The following is a 17,949-nucleotide window of genomic DNA, read 5'->3' on the forward strand; positions in this document are numbered from 1 at the left end:
GAAAGTGGTTTTTGGCATGAAAAAATTGTACCAGGAATTGACACGTATCATTCCTGGTGTCTCTTTTCATATATAGTAATAGATACGAAGTACTTGATTTTTCAATATTACAAAATAAAAAATAAAAAATACTTCGTATACATTACAAAGTCAATGCTGCCTTGGGAGGAAAAAGAATGATAAGAGCGTACGTAAAAGCTTTAGGAAAAAAAGAAATTCTTCTTTTTCTCTTTTTCTTTTTCCCCATAATATAGTATGTCATAAAATTAGGGGAAAAAAAACTTGTTTATAAAGCATTGGGCTCTATGATATATACTTCTATAATTTAGGGCCTACCCCTAAAAAGCTCAAAACTTCAACGAAAAAACACAATCCCTCTTTCTCATATAATCTAAAGCAATATTTATACTATTCATCTAGTTTCTGAATATTTACAACAGTTTAATTGATACAATTGTTAAAGAACTGGGTTAACAATAATTGTATACAATTATATATTAGTAAAAACTATATTTTTTTTTTATATTGAGATATATGCATTAAGATTAATCCAAGGAATTCAAAAATATACATATTACACAATGGCATTTGAACTTTATGTATAAGTAAGAAAATATAGTCAAAATTAATATATAAATAGTGCAACACAAGTCAAATAGTTGCAAGTATTCAGAAACGGAGGAAGTAGTGAAAAATGATAGCCACATATCAACTTTTAAAAGCTCTATTCCTTAAAAATTAAAGATATTTAATAGCTCTTCTAAATTGTTAAATTATACCAATCTATAATATTCTTAGAGTAGGTCACCTATAAGAATGCCACACAAACGCAAGACCACTGATGTGAGCATTAGAAATTTGATTAGAAAGTATAACAAAGGATAGTATGGCGTAACAATTTGATCACACTATGTAACTATTTAATTAAACAAATATTCGGTAAGAAGTTGGTCTCATATATAAGACCGTCGTATTTAAGTTTTTGTAAAACCATAACCTCCATTCATCGGTCTATCTCATACATCACACCGCTAAAAGCTAGTTAATCTTTACATGTGTAGAAAGATAAATAATCGTACTCCGTATCAAAGATGAAAAGAAAGTAAACATGTAGGTTAGGCCGGAAGGGGAAATAAAACAAAGTCAAAAGAATGTAGAAAACTGATTTTGGCACATTTCTTGTGAGTAAAGTATGCAAAACTGTGTCTTATAGTGATGTGTCAAAATCAATTTTTAGTGTGCCAAAATCATTTCCCTAAACTATAAAACTTTTTTTTATTAAAGGAGGAAAAGATAAATGAAAAAAGTGTATTAAAAAATTAAAAAAAAAGTTGGAAAGAACAAGTCATTGGGGTCACATGGAACAAAAGTGTATATTGTTCCCATTTTGATTTTGGGGATTAGGTCCTTTTTCTTTGTGTTTATGTCCTTGACTCTATATACTTATATCATTACCAATACTTCCAACTTCAACCAGAATCTAGTCTTACACCAGTTGGGTACTTGAGTGTGACTCTTAATAGTTCGATTCCTTCCGATTTACCCGCAATTATTAAATGGATATCCATTTATTCAATTTACAGTAATTATTAAATGGATTGATATTTGAACTACACAGATGAGATGCGAGTGGCGGATGAAACATGAGGCGGATCGAGTCGGATACAGATGACCTTCGCTCTATCCATTTATCATTTATCTATCTATCCGTTTAATATAGTTTTTACCCAAATTTTAACAAAAATATTATATATTCAAGAAAATATTTTTAATTCTGGTTGCAAATTATTTTTTTCAAAACATTTGTTGTTATTTTTTTAATACAATTTTTTATTTTATTGATGAATATGACCATATGTTACAATGATGTTCGGAGATTTAGCGATTGAAATTGCCACTTATTGGTTTCCCAAGGGAAATGAGGTTGTTAAGTACACTACGAAAAAGAACAGCTCGTAAACCAAACCAAATCAAATCAAACCAAACCAAACCAAACCGAAAAAGAGAGATCAGATGAAAGACAACGACGAGAATTTTAAGTTTACAACAATTACTTGAATTATTATTCATTTAAATAATAGTAATATAATGATAATCCTTCAATAGAAAATTAAATTAAATCTGTCTTGTAGAAAATAAGAATTTAATAACATACATTCTCGGTTTTAAACGAAGCAAACCATACGGTTATTACTCCCTAAGTCCTCATTCAGGCTCCGTTCTATTCGACTATTTTGTCTGAACTTATCTGAATTTAACCGAACTTATCATGGCACGGGACACTGGAAGCTAGCATCTTTTAAGGCAATATCCAATTTACTATTCCACTTATTATTTGATATGAACATCACAAGACAACTCAGTCAGGAATTAGCCAACTGATAAGTTTGTAGGTAAGCTTCACTATCTTATGTGTTTAAAGTTTACCAAAAATAACAAGTGGTTGCATAATTGGTTACAATGACCTCAAAGAACAAGTCCAACAAGACCTGGTCAACTCGAGCCCGGCCCGACCCAACCTCACCCGAAAAAGAGCGGGATTTGGACAATATTTTAGGCTTGTTTTCCGGGACGGGTTGCCCAATTTTCATTTTTTTGGATGGCTCTAGACAACCAAAAACTACAATTTTAGTTATGAAATTGAAGCCCTTTATTTTTAGCCCAAAATAGTGGGTTTTGGGCACACAGTTGACCCGACCCAATGTAACACCCCGACAATTCTCTCTTTTCTAAAATAACCTTTTAATATAAAACGTAGAGAATTATCAGGGCATTATCGCCCGTGTGAAAACGTAACGGCTTATTCAGAATTTTGCAGCGGAAAACATAAAACTAACTTTAGGTTTATAAATAATCGATTACAGGTTTAATCCCAAAAACCAATAAACGAAAAATAAGGAAATATAAATAGTACGACCAGTTTAAAGTCCAATTAAACAAACCCAAGTCAACTTAGCAAATCAAAACTAAATACAAGCTCTCTATTCCCGATCCCAATGATGCAACATCTTCAAACCTGCAGATGGACAATGCTTATTGATCCTTAGAGACTGCTCACCAAAGATTGGGTCATCACAGGATCAATAAGGCATAGCCATGATCAACATGCACAAGCAAAAGCACGTAATCAGCAAAGCTGAGTACTACATACTAAATCAATAATAATCCTAACATGATTCTATTAAACGAACAATCATAACATGATGCTGATGAAATATAAGTAAAGGCAAACGACACATATTAATTTGAATACCACACTTGACTAGACTAAGCTAGACTGGACTAAGCTAGACTGGACTAGACTTTGATAACAATAATATTATTTTAATTGAAATAGGCAATGGACCGAGTTTTCTAGCTAGGCGAGGTACGGGCGCGACTCCGTAACCTCAGTGACCTGCGATATCGAGGAACGTTTGACTGAAAATAGGACGCGGTGATCAATCCGGTCCGAATGAAAGGCCATGGGCTACCACCATGAACCCCAACTCCTGTTTGTCCGTCACTTTAGACGTGCACAGTCTAAAGCTATTGCTACTCAGTTTCACTTTACATGATTTACAAATTGACACCCTGTTATGACTCAACAATCACATAAGGCATGCAACTCACATTTATTTATAACTGTTTTTATCTTGGAATTGAGTAAGTGATCACAAAGGCATCAAACAAGACTCATTCCAATTAACTCCAATCTTTTCTTTAATACTGATCAACCCCTGAATATGGGTATAAGGTTTCAACTTACTAAATAAGGTCCTCCGCCCTCATAAAGTAGTGAAAAGCTAAAAAGGGAACAACAATTAACTGATCTGAATTATATACTAAATAATCTAGTGTTCCCAATCGAACATGTTTGTATCAATCTTCCATACTAACATGTTATAATCCTCAAAATGCAATAAAGGTTTAATATGTTCATCCAACAGTATCAAACATGCAATTTCAACCTGACTAAGTTCATCAACAACATTAACATAACCAAGTTCATCAATAATTCAACATGGTTTCAACAATTAGCACACATTCCAAGCACACAGGTATGTACGTACCTTGTGTAAACAAACTGATAGACCACTTTAACACTTTCAAAAGTCGCCTAAAGAGAATTATCCGCCTAAAACAACCAACAAATAATCCCAATCAATTTCTAATCATTGACAACCATAATAAAGCATTCTAAATGCATCCTAAGCATATTTAGAATATTCTCCAATATCAAAACTTAACTAATTAACCTCCAAGCATAATAATAATAATTATATTAAGGATCCTAAATCTTAAACTTCCATAAATTTTCCTTTTTAAATTTCCAGCAATCTAAAATAATTAAAAGCTTGCTCAAAATATATTCAACATCTTCAAAATCATAAAAATAATAACTTTAATAATATATAATCATTATATTATGATTTAAAGCCATTAAAACCTCAAAAGTCACACTTTACTACTTAAAGGCACTAATTTAACCAATATAATATAATCTGAAAATTAGTAACTTTATTATATAATTCGTATAATCTGAAATCTATAATTTGAATCATAAAACTATAACTTTAATTCAAGAAAACATAATTCGAATTAATAAAACATGATTAAAATCATAAAAATCATAACTTTAATAATTCATAAACATCCTACCATGATTTAAAATCAATAAATCCTTAAAAATTCATTCTTTAAATAATTCAAATTTTCGTTTCAAATAATTCATGAAATCTGAAAATTAACAATTCACTCATTCAACATTAAAATCTGAAATTCAAAACTAAATCATAAAAATCATAAATTTAATTCAACCAAAACATAAATTAAATTAATAACATATGATTAAAACATTTAATTTACTTAGGGTTTAAGAAATAACCAAATAAGGAGGAGTGGCTGGCCGGCGGAGCACAGGTGGTGCGGCAGCGACGGATGGAGCACGGAGCACGGCTGGCCGGTGGCGCAGCGGTGGTTACTCGCGGCTGCAGTGACCTGTGCGTGCAGTATAGGGCAAACGAAAAGGAGGGCTTCGTGAGTGTGAGGGAGAACAAGAGGGGGGTCGTCGGCTGGTGTTGTCGGCGGTGGCGAAGTAGTGAGGGCACGGTGGTTGCGCGACACCCCGGCGCGGAGGTACTGGTTCGAATCAACAGAACCAACGAGTGAGAGAACAAAAAAAGCGAAAGAGATCAAGAAAGAATAAGAGGGAAGGGAAGGAGGAGAAGTTACCAAGCAGAGGAGGCCGGTGACGCAGCGACACAGCGGTGGTGGCAGGGTGGTGCGGCGGCTGACAAGGGAAAAGAGAGAAGTAGGAGTTCTTTTACGTGAATGCTGAAACAAGAGGAGGGATTTGAGATCTTTGGTTTCACGTGGAAGGGGTTTGGGTTTGTTTTGGGTTTATTTATTTGGGCTTTACCAATTTGGGTTAGAACTAGGATTGAGTATAATTGTTTGAATCCAAACTAATTAGGATTGTTTTCCAAATTCAAACGGTTTTCGTAATTCGATTTCTTTTCAACATAAAATTCTAAAATTATTTTTGATTGCACAAACCGTTAAAATATTTAGAACGTACTTAAAATGAAATAAATATACGTTAATTATATATTTATTTTCAAAATTCATAAATTCTTATTTAAATATGTTAAATATACGTTAAAGTATATAAATAAAATGTAATGAAATTACGGGGGATTACACCCAACCCGACGCAAGGCCTGATTTTAGGCTACCACCCGGCCCGACCTATCTTTTGACCAGGTCTAAGTCCAGCGGTCCAGGTAAGAAAATAACAATGGACAGTTAATCATTTCTAACAAAAAAATCCAATGGTTTTAGTTCAATGACTTCAATCCTTGACAGAAATGTTTTGTCACAAAAAGAACAACAAAATTTTAGGCCCGTTTTCCGGGTCAGGTTGCTCGATTTCCAAGGACGGGCTTTGGACAACCAAAAACTAACATTTTAGTTATGAAGTTAACTGAAAAAACCCTTTATTTTTAGCCCAAAATAGCGGGGTTTGGGCACACACAATCGATCCAAAGTTTGGCCCAGACCGAACCAACCCGGCTATCGGCCCGACCCACCGTTTGATCAGGTCTAAGTCCAGGTATAGAAAATGACACTTGACAGTTAAGCTACATCGAAAATTTACCAAATACAACATTAACAGAGCATTTCTAACAACAAAATCCAATGGTTTTAGTTCAATCCTTGGCATTTCTGTTAACTTCTTCTGTCAAATTGTCATGAAAAGAACAACAAAAAACTACTAAATACAACATGCTCCTATTGATAATACATCAAGAAATGAAAGAATAAATACTCCGTATCGAGAAAACACAACTAAATTCGACGTTTCATGTATCTTCACAACAAAAAAATTACAGAGACGGGTTTGTGTAAGTACCTGGACAGTGAGAAAAAGCTCATCATCATCTATTATCATACACATTAACCAAATTCTGCACAAATTTTGAGTATTTATGTTGTAGAGTATAATATCTCGAGATCGTTTGAGAATGTCTTCTTCACAACTTCTCTCTTGAGTTTTAGAGCAGCTGTTACTAATCCTGATTCTGGAGTCCATGGTTCTGAAAGAAGTTTGATTTTTGCAGGGATCTCGAATTTTTGAAAGTTAGCCTTCTTCGCTTCCTGCATTACATAACATAATGGATCAAGCAGCAAACTCCATATGTTCTCGGGTTTTTTCCCTTTTTAATAGATTTCATGTCTGTTTTTTTTTTTTGGGTACGAATGAGCCACGAGGGGCGATATGAATTACAAATATGGGAGGGGGGATTCGAACCTGAGACCTATCGTACACAACCCCCAATCTTAAGTCTTATGCCTTGTTTTTTTCACCTAATCTGGTTTGATTTTTCTAGTTTTTGGCGTGGTTTTCTGTGAATGCTTTTTGCTTTTTTCTGGTCTAATATGGTGTGATTTTTCTAGTCTGAATAAGCAATAAGTCTTAGGCTTGTTCTCTTCACCTAATCTGGTTTGATTTTTCTAGTTTCTGGTGTTGTCTATATTTTCAATGAGTGCTTTTTGCCTTTTCTGGTCTAATATGGTATGATTTTTCTAGTTTGATCTAATAAGCAATAAGTCTAGGCCTTGTTCTCTTCACCTAATCTGGTTTGATTTTTCTAGTTTCTGGTCTAGTCTAGTCTGAATGTTTTTTGCGAGTGCTCTTTTCCTCTGATCTAATAAGAATAAGTTGAAGAGAACAAAGCCTTAACCGTTAGGCCAAGACATCATTGGTATTAAATTTCATGTCTCTGATGAAAGGACAAACATGACCCCAAAGCCTTCTACTAAGCACATCATTTTTTATATACATGTTTTGAAGGGGATTCCTTCTTTCTCCATACTTTTCGGGGGGACGAGGGTGAAAATGGGTGTTGGGGAACGAGGATTTGGAGAAAATACTTATACACATTAGATCACATCCATGCATGTCAACTCAATAGAGCTTCCTATTAGCAGTAAAATTCTGTAAAGAAATTTGAATGTAGTAGATTTACCTTAACTAGTGATCCAAGCACTTCTTTAACAGTTTCTTCTTTCTGACACAAATCAGCAAAGTCGGAGAAACTAATTCCTTTCTCGACTGCCCAATCTCGAACAGCAGGTTCTGAAGCTACCAAGAGAGCCACACAGTAACTATGGAAAGGATCACAGTGCACCATTATGTTCTCAACGTACGGGCTTGTAATCAGAGCTGCCTCAACCTGTTTGGAAAAAAAAAATGACTTCAGGTTGGAACTGAAATATAGTAAGAATTACTACCTCCGTTTCAGAATGATCTTTACCGTTACTATTTGCACAACTATTAAGATGAAAGAGTGTGTAAAAATGTGGGTGAATATAATAAAATATGGACAAAGTAAGAACGTGTAAAAAGGGGGGTGTAAGAGAAAAATGAATAAAGAGAAATTGAGTAGAAAATTGTAAATGTTGTGGGGTAAGAAGGGTAAAATAGTAAAATTTTATGTCCATAAAAGGTGTAAAAAAGTGGGTGTAAGAAAAAAATAAATAAAGAGAATTAGGTGGAAAATTGTTAATGTTGTGGGGTAAGAAGGGTAAGAAGGTAAATTTTTATGTCCATAAATAGAATAAAACGGATCAAAACGAAAAGTGTAAAAATCATTTTGAAACGGAGGTAGTATTACGGAGTATTAGTAAAAGCCAATACCTTCCCAAGTGAAACATATTCTCCATGCTGAAGCTTAACAATGTCCTTCTTACGGTCAACTATCTCAAGGCAACCGTCCGCATGAAACTGTCCTATGTCACCGGTATAGAACCACCTAATCCCTTTTTCATCAACCTTCCAATAACAAAAAGTAACAAAGTTAAAATAGCGTGCATATTTTTACCATGGTTTTCAAAGAGAATGACATAATAATAACCAACAAAAGATGAGAGAGATACCTTGTACACTTCCTCGGTCTTGTCTTCACTTTTGAAATACCCGAGTGTGACATTCGGGCCACCGATGACAATTTCCCCCCGAGGCATAGGTTTATCGCTAACAAGATATCCTCCTTCGGGCCAATCTATTAACTGCAACATGAAACGTTTCACTTGTTTCAATAAAACGTCTAACTAATTACATAATAATCAATATCCGTGATAACATTTGTTGCAACTTGAAACGAGTAAAAAGTGGACTCGGGTCCCGCATCCATGTCCAGTTCAACACCTAGAATCATACTTCCCGTGTTTCACAATAGATCATCATTTTGACTCTCTATACTATTAATATACTAACTTTGACCATCAAAAAGTACTAGATATTTTGAACATATATATTGAGATTAACCCAATAAGAATAAAAAAACACAAAATTTGTCTTTACGTATTAGTAATAAATTAATAATATATGGTCAAAGTTAATAAATGAATAGTGTGAAAAGTCAAAATGATGCATCTATTGTGAAACACAGGAAGTACACAAGAGACGTGATTGTAATTATACTTGATGAAGCACTTCACACGGAAAGAAATTGCATACAAAGAAACCTGTAATCGGGACAAAGATCGAACAAAGGCAACTTAGGCAAGGTTGAGCGTTTTCCCTTAGAACTGCCGCAGTTCATCCACAGAAAAGCTTACAATATTTCAATGTAAATACCACGGAAAAGCTCACGGTATTCTTTTATTTCTCGGGTAGCAATTAGAAAATTAAAGAAGTATTCTTCAATTTCCCTCACCTTGATGAATGAGCAAGGAACGGGAGGACCAACACGACCAACCGAAGTATCATCATACTCGGTAAATGTTCCACCAGCACAAGTCTCAGTAAGTCCATAACCTTGACCTATAGGAGCACTGAATATGACAAAGATGTTAATATTTTGCAGAATACACAAGGCATGAAATATACAGAATTAAGACTAATAGCAGTAGAAGAATATTGCACATTATATGCAATGAAACAACTTTTGATTTTTTATAGGGAGACTTCCAGAATAATAAAATGATTTTTATTTTGACTTGAACGGCATAAGATCTTTCCCCATCCTTGACATTTATCGAGTTACAAAAACCCCTTCTTGAATAGATTCTCAGACAGTGAACAAGAGATAAAGACCAACACTTTTTTTAAAGAACATGTATGAAGAAAGTTAAACAGGCAGCATATTTAAATCCATGAAGCAAAAAATGATCCACAATTGCTGCTCAATTAGGGACTCCGGCAGAAAGAGGTTAACACGAGAGTGACAATACAAGCATTCACTGTCCAAGAGAAAACCCATAAGAATAGCAAAGACTAAAGAGGGAAAACATGAGACATATAGGCTCCGTTTGGTTTGGTGTAAAACATTTTCGGTGGAAAAGAATTTTCCATGGAAAACATTTTCCAAGGGAAAACATAATTTCAAACTAGCTTCCTCTGTTTGGTTCCTTAAAAGAAAATTAATAAAAAAAGAAAATGGAAGATGGAAGATGGGTGAAGATCGAGGGGAAGAAGGGAGAGGGAGGTAAGGAGGAAAGGTGGAAAAGTGGTTTCCCTTCCTTTCAAATGGGGACGTTTTTTCCACATTTGAGGGAGTTATGGAAAATTGTTTTTCATCCCTTGTTAAACCAAACAAAGTAAATTGATTGAAAGGGGAAAATCGTTTTCCATGAAAACGTTTTGCACCATACAAAACGGAGCCATATTGAAAATAATCAGCTCCATTTTCATCACTAATTTTCTATATGTCTCATATTTAGCTTTGAGTTAAGATGCAGGTGTTGATGAACGATCCCAGATTAACAGATTATTTTATTTAGGACACATGAAAAGGTTATGAACATACTAACCCAATACAAATATTGGTGAATCTTTGAGTATCACCAGAAAGGGGTGCACCTCCAGATAGAATAAAACGTATACGACCTCCCAACACTGCTCGAACCTTTTTAAACACTAGCAAATCCCAAAGAATCTTCTCTGGACCCCTTGCACCAAACCAGCTACCAATCATTGCAGATAAACTGCGGTTGTACGCGAATTCGAATAATCTTTTGGATAATCCACCCTTTGCATCAACCTAAACCACAAAATAATCTAACATTAGAGACTTCAAAATTACAATCATACAGAGAAGGGGAAAATCACATTTATCTCCCTTTTCCCACAACAAAATCTTAAAAGAAAAGGGAATAAAAGAGATTTTCTGCCTCGTCAAGGCCTCATACTTGACACGGGTGGCAGTTACAATACATTAAGACAGTTGGTCTCCTCCTCCTATAATTGGTTGAGTATGAGAAGGAGACTGCTCAACATAGGTCCAGTTTTTCCAATTTCCTCCTAAAAGAATCTACATGATTAATAAATTCTCAAAAGTTTCAATTATCAATTCATATTAGAGAATTCAACCAAACATAATGGCCTAAGAGGAAGACAATGAACCAGGTAAAGTCCAGCTCCAACAATGTCAGAAACTCCAAAATGGAAGCAGTAAACCAATCAATCATATCATAAAAGGCTATTAAGATGGGACAAAAACAGAGCTGAACTCAAGCTATTAATGAGGGTCTCATCACATTTCTCTAAACAAATGCTGCTAAGTACTCCCTCCGTCTCTTTTTGTTTTTTACGTTTCCTTTTTGGGTATTTCAAAATGTTCTTTACATTTCCTTTTATATTACCACATAAATGATTTAATATTTTGTCAAAATTTGTGCCCAATTATTATATTAACCAATTAAATCAATTGGGTCATTTAATCCCTCACACTTTTCCATAAAGACATTAACCTTTTCTCATTTTCCCAATATCAGAATTTTGATAAGAGTGAAAACATTATAAATAAACGTAATTTTCCTCGTTCACATGAAAAACTTAGAAGAATCTCAATGCACATTAATTAGTCGTTAAAACGCGTGCAAAATACCAAACGTAAAAAACAAAAAGAGACGGAGGGAGTACATGTTATACAACTTTAGAAGCCAACTATAGAAACTGGAAAGGATAGAGCAATAGAGCCTCTCTTATAGTAGGCAGACCTTAGTCAAACAATAATATGTATGTTGCTTTCATTGAGTTTGATCCTTTCACCCTCCAACAAGTACACCAAAGTTTTGAGAGAAAAGCAAGATTTGACAAAAAATAAACAAAAACATGATGATATTCTTACCAACCTTTTTGCGTACACCATCTCGAACACGGTCCAGAATTGCTGGAACAGCTGCCATCAGTGTTGGTGCCAACACAGTGGCATCTCCCTTTGTACCCTTCTTAATCTTGTTTGATGTATCTGTCAATGTAAGCGGGGATCCATATCCTATTCTACCTCCAATTGCAGCAGCTATATTCTGCAGTAAAAAAGAAGAGAAATTTTAAATTGAGATTTTAGCATCTGTTGATAACTTGAGGAGTTTATTGGCCAGTTATGCTACAAGGAATCATACGGTACAAATACCACATAGATCATACCTCGGCTGCTAATTCCAGGATGTGAGCTAGAGGAAGATATGCTAAATAAACATCTTTGTTGCCAAGTCCAGGAACAATTGTCATGACAGCAGAAACCGTGGCAAGTACATTACCATGTGTCATCATCACCCCCTGAAAGTTGAAATAAAAGAAAACACGATATGTAAACCCTCATTATGAATTCACCATTCTAGTAAACACCTATGAGAAAAGAGAAGTCTCTGCAGAAGTTCTCCTGTTCAAGGCAACAGAGATACGTGGCACATATGCACAATACTTTTGGAAATTATAGACTAGCTACAAGTTCCAAACAATTACTTTTCCTTTTCATAATCTTATAGACTAGCCAAAATTGCCATCACTGATGGTAGTGCAGGTGAGCTTATATCATGAGAAACCCCTAAAGGTATCTGAAATACCTAAAACCTCCAATATTAATCCCTAAATACCTGACTATAGAGCCCTGTTGGCCCCTGTATTTGGCAAATGGACTGCCAAGCAATGCAACACCTAAGTTGGCTTTTGTTCCTTATTCCAAACACAGTACCAAATAATTTATTTCTGCCAACCATCTACTGACCTCATTTCGATCCTATAGCAGCCAAGGCAATGCATCTTGGTCTTGGAATTAAATCAGCCTGAACTAGGCAAAAAAAATTGTCCACTCTGGACCAAGTTGGATGAGCCTTTGAGGGGCAATTTTACAACTTTATTTTACAATGGACAAAGAGAGTTATTAGTTGGGTGGAAAACATTTTCGAGGAAAGTGAAAATTCCATTTACTTAGTTTGGTTTTTGAAGGAGTGGAAAACAGTATTCCTAAGGTTGGAAATAACTCTCCCAAAGTCCCAAGGGTGTAAAGACTGTAAACATTTTCATTTTGTAAGGGAGAGAAGCCACATTTCCTCCCGTTTTAATCCCGTGATCCCATCTATCCTCTCCCTTCCGCTTCCGTTTTCCTTTCAATTTACAATTGTCTCTTTTCCTAAAAGTTGTTTCCCATCAAACTAAATAGAGCCTAAATGAAATGTCTAATGCTATGTTACTCAGACTCGGGTACGTTTCTAAGTGTCCGACTCATGTGAAAAAATCCCATTATGTAAGCCCGAAATGAAGTGTCGGAGTGTCTATACCATGTCAGAGTATCGAGAATCCGACACAGATGCATGAGGTAAAATGAAGAGTCCAAGTAACATAGGTCTAATTAGTAGTTACATCGTACTTTTTCATAGTGAAATAGTAGGTTATTCGGTAACATAGGGCCCTAAAGGAAACAGCCTCTTATTGAATGTAGCAGCAAGGCCAGAAGAGCCTCTTTGGCATAGTAGAAGACTAGAAGTGAGAAGACATACACCTGAAACCCCAACTAGCCTTAGGTAGGGAAGCATTGTAACACAAATGAGGGTGATAGTATGGTATATTATGAAACAATCATCTCTAGATCCACTATCAAACTAAATAAAAGTATTCATCAAAAGATATAGGAAGGCAAGAATAACTAAAAGGTGAAGCCGGTAAAATTGTACTCCCTCCGTCCCGGAATACTTGACCTGTTTTCCTTATCGGGTCGTCCCTTAATACTTGACCTGTTTCTAAAAATGGAAATATTCTAACAATATTATATTATTTCTCACTCTATCCCTATTAACCCACCTACCCCCTACTCCATACAAAAAATAATTACAAATTCAACCCCTACTCTCCCCCAACCCCACCCCTTTACACATTTCCCACTAACTACATTAAAATAATACCCCACTATCAACTACTACCTATTAAATTAAATAAGTCAATTCAAGTCCCTTAAACTCTGTGCCGGTCAAACCGGGTCGAGTATTCCGGGACGGAGGGAGTACCAATTTCATGTTATAATTCGCTTTTTCAGTTTGCGGTTCGCGGGGTGATTAAAGAATTAGGTAACAGCCCATGAACATCAAAAGATTAAGAAAACAATTCATAAAATGCAGGTAACTCATAAGGAGTAAATTGTAACAGTGGATCAGGTTTAGAACAGCAGAGTGGAATTGAAGGAAAAATAAATCACATTTTAAGTCTAAACACAAAATTAACCGGTTCTAGTTGCCTACTCACCTTTGGCAAGCCAGTACTTCCACTGGTATACATTATCACTGCAATATCAGCTGATAAAGGTAAATCGGCATCAGCAGGATTTTCTCGTCCAAGCTTTTCCACATCAGCAAATGAAATGATATTCCAGCTTTCCTCCCCCAATGGCACCAAAGGGACATTAGACGGGAACTCATCATCCATACATATAACCCTCTTTACAGTGTCGAGCTGTCCACTTATATCCACGAGCTTTTTCATTTCTTTTTGCCCACAAATTACAGTAGTGACCTCTGTCTGCAAAAAATCTCAAAGAAAGGCTGTTTAGAGAAATGCAAGAAGGTAACAGAAATCTATAGACTATAGTTTACATCAAGCTACAAGGAAAGAGAACAATAGAACATACTCCTACTTATCACAAATACATAGTTACCAATAAGAAGATTATACAATATTGAAGTCTCCACAAATAAATATGCATCATTTGTCTTTCTGTCCTGCTCATTTGCTGTTAAAGAATATAATTCATGGTAGTCATTACAAATTTTCTGTAGTCAATAGAAGAAAGGGTACGAGAGGTGAAAGCACGCAGTTTCATACTTCCTCCGTTTACTAATACTCACAACATTTAGACAATTTACACTATTCACATATTTTACTTTGACTATACTTGGCGATTTATGTGTATGATAAAACAGTCATGTGGGATCTGGTTAGGTTCGTCTCAATGTGTATTTTCAAAATATCAATTTTTTTATAATTTTTGCTTAAAGAGAATTAAAGAAATTGATGATCAAAATTGTGCATTGACATGCGTTAAAGTGACTAACATTGTGAATAAAAACGAACGGAGGAAGTACGATTGAATAGGCATTGTAAATTTTGCGAATTAGACAAGAAAACTTGCAGAGTAGATAGTCTATCATAAACTATAACTGAACGTTCACTATTTATCATCATAATATATGTTCAAACTGATTAGCACCATTTTATGCGGAAGGACTTTGCACCATATCTAAGCATCAATTACTGGTCAATATTCTTAGAGAATGTCCGGATTGTAATGAAAATGTCCTAGGACACAGCATAGAAAAGTCACAATATTAAGAATCAAAGTCCAAGAATAAAGAAGGGGCAAAATTACTGGAATGCCAACAACCATAAATGCCAAGGGAAAGAAATCAAGGTAGAAGCAAAGAGAAAGACAGACAAATAACCTGATTCAATGAATGACATAGAGCTTCCTCTCCAAGAGAAGAATATATTGTCACAACAGTAATGTTGCGTCTGAAACAAGCCTGGCCAAGAACATCAATGTTAAGTTTCATTCAAGGACTATTACAAAGAGGGAAATTTACTTCAAGAAAAGAATATCAAGACTACCAAAATAAATATGGGGAACATAGTCCACAGAAAATAGATAACAGAAATCTATAACAAATATGTCCCCTCTTCAATATATCCAAATACCCGTAAATCCGTAATATGCAATTCGAATACACAATGAGAAGGAAGTCCTATTGTATTCACATTTCTTTTCCCTTATTTCTTCTTCTAAGAAAAGGAACATGGGTTTTAAAATGGCATAATAGTACATAAAGATTTTATCAAGTACCTGCATTGCAATAAACCATTCCTCTCGCGTATCAGCAAATATAGCAGCACGTTCATTTCTCGAATGCCCAAGTTGTGCCAAACCAGAAGCAAAATTGCAGACTGATTCAAATGTTTTTCCATAGGTTAGCCACTCATACTCTCCCAAGTGAAGTTTCTCAAAGGATTTTCCATCTGATGACACTTCAGTCTCCTTTGCAATTACCTTTCTGGTTCCAAGAAGGGGCTCGTCTCTGTAAGTTTCACATGACCTCTCGAAAAGTTCAGCAAGAGTTGAGACTCCCTCCCACGCCGTTGTCACAGGGGAAGTAAACCTTCCGTTCCTGATCGCGTAACCAGGTTCCCCACCAACATCAACAGGCAACCCTCTTTTTTTCCCACGCTTAGTATTACGTATTATAAGAGTAAACACAAGAGGAACAAGGACTCCAACTACATAAGGACTCATCTCCTAGGTGTAAACCTGAAAAAGGAAAAGAAAAAACTCGATATCACATATCCCCTAGAAGAGCACATAAGAGCATCTCCAATGGCAAGCTAATTTGACAATTAGCTTGTTATGCCACATAAGATTTCAGCTATTTCATTTTCTAGCTAATTTGTGCTCCATTGGTTAGCAACTAGCTTGTTATTTAAATTGGTCCCACTTGTCAATTTTTGAGAGCTAGTTGTCAAGCAAATTAGCTTAAACAATTAATTTATTATTTTCACTCCAATTGTCTAGCTATTAGCTTGAAACTTTTATGAATTTCAAGCTAGTTCCTAGCTACAACCATTGTAGCTGCTCTTGAACCCAATTCTCTGTAACAACATGATCAACATCCATCAACAAAAAATCAATCAGCTTCAGCTTCGAATAATGTCAACTCCAATGGTAAGAGAGTACACACGGTCTCAAAAAAGCGCAACTTATGAAGCAAACTGTGCACCACATCTAACCAATGTCTATAGTTCAATTTAGACTAATCCTATAATGCATGACCTCCTAGGAAGTTCGCCGCGATACACAACAAAGCGCGGTAAAAGGAAATGTGTCGTTAGAGCGGGCCAATCCTCAAAAACTATACCCTCAAATTGATGGGTTCTTAAACCTGGTAAGTGGTAACTCCTTGATTCTTAAGCTAGTATCTAAGAAGTTCTTGCAACCTTAAAACAGGAAATAGTACAATAACAAGTACAATACTCCAATCAAGTAAAATCACTGCTTAAGTGAGTGTGCAACACAAAATCCCACTCCAAGTAGAAAGGGTAAAAGTAAGCAAGCAAGCAAGAAACACCATTGATGGGTCCCACTCCCACCACTTGAACATGAAAATGAAAGGTTGCTTACACCATTATACTCAACAAAAGTTCCAAACTTTACTGCTACCCACAAATCAAAATGCTGAAATCATCAAGTTGGGCAGAAAATCAAAATCACCCCACAAAAAAAAATGACATCTTTGCCTTATTCTTCCATCCTTTTCTTTTCAATTGACAAAAATACAAAGAATAAAAATTAAATTACTCAATTTCTTAGTTCAACTCCTTCTAATCAAAACCAAATACAAACAAATTAAATACAAAAATTCAACAACATGCTTATGATGATCCAATAATCCCAGCATTTCAAATTTTCAATCAACACAAAAAATTAAAATAAATGATTGATTTTGACTTCTGCAGAGAGAAAAAAAGAAAAGAAAATTAAACCTGAGTGCCGCTGCAGAGTAGTAGTGGTAGAAGCTGAAGTGAAGTGGGTTGTATTTTGTTCTTTGTGTACTATCTTTCTCTCTCCTCCTCCAAAATGCGTGATTGTAATTTGTGGTGCACTAAAATTTGAGTTTGCAGGGGTCTGAGAAATCGAGGAAATTGGTATGATTATTTTCTCATTTGTTTTTGTTTTTTTGGGTATTTTTCCAAATTATTTTACCAATTTCTGGTGAACAAGAACAAAACTTTTCACAAAGGGTAGCAGCTTTTGTGATTTGTATTTTAATCGACTGGGGGGGGGGGGGGGGGGGGGGGGACCTATAATGGAAATTACTACTACCGGATTTTCTTGTTGTTCTTGGTCAATAATGTAGTTGGCGGTTGGCCTGGTGGAAAATTGGTTACTCCGTTTCGGGTTCGGGTTCGATTTCGGACGGTCTAATGATTTTAACGATAGAAGAGTGGGCTTATTTTTTGAGAGAAAATAAAAATTATTCTATAAGATAGTAATTAAAATGTCTAATAATAAGAGTATCAAATTTCATACACGGAGTAATTATTATAGCTAAAAATATTTTGGTGAAAATAAAAACTACTCCTTAAGATAGTAACTAAAATGTCCAATAATCAGAAGTTCGAAGTAATTATTATAGCTAATA

The 17,949-nt window shown here is 35.2% G+C and overlaps 1 protein-coding gene across 1 annotated transcript; it reads right to left on the bottom strand.

Annotated features, from left to right (window-relative positions):
- Positions 1-6,161: 6,161 nt before the first annotated feature.
- LOC110795683 (long chain acyl-CoA synthetase 9, chloroplastic) lies at positions 6,162-17,573 on the bottom strand. Its single transcript, XM_022000722.2, has 12 exons — positions 17,291-17,573; positions 15,600-16,061; positions 15,202-15,282; positions 14,009-14,281; positions 11,918-12,049; positions 11,623-11,796; positions 10,300-10,529; positions 9,204-9,321; positions 8,422-8,553; positions 8,183-8,317; positions 7,512-7,718; positions 6,162-6,639 (listed from the first exon to the last, which is right to left on the bottom strand). The coding sequence occupies exons 2-12, from the start codon at positions 16,044-16,046 to the stop codon at positions 6,469-6,471; spliced, it is 2,100 nt and encodes a 699-aa protein (XP_021856414.2). The 5' UTR covers positions 16,047-16,061; positions 17,291-17,573; the 3' UTR covers positions 6,162-6,468.
- Between the last annotated feature and the right edge of the window lie 376 nt (positions 17,574-17,949).

This window comes from Spinacia oleracea, chromosome 2, assembly GCF_020520425.1.
Source record: "Spinacia oleracea cultivar Varoflay chromosome 2, BTI_SOV_V1, whole genome shotgun sequence".
Lineage (NCBI taxonomy): Eukaryota > Viridiplantae > Streptophyta > Magnoliopsida > Caryophyllales > Amaranthaceae > Spinacia > Spinacia oleracea.

Excerpts from the sequence above, each read along its gene's own strand:
- LOC110795683 (XM_022000722.2), bottom strand. The coding sequence starts at position 16,046 with ATGAGTCCTTATGTAGTTGGAGTCCTTGTTCCTCTTGTGTTTACTCTT. Across the intron at positions 14,282-15,201 it reads TATGTCATTCATTGAATCAG|ACAGAGGTCACTACTGTAAT; the intron begins GTTATTTGTCTG and ends GATTTTTTGCAG. Across the intron at positions 6,640-7,511 it reads TGCTTGGATCACTAGTTAAG|GAAGCGAAGAAGGCTAACTT; the intron begins GTAAATCTACTA and ends TATGTAATGCAG.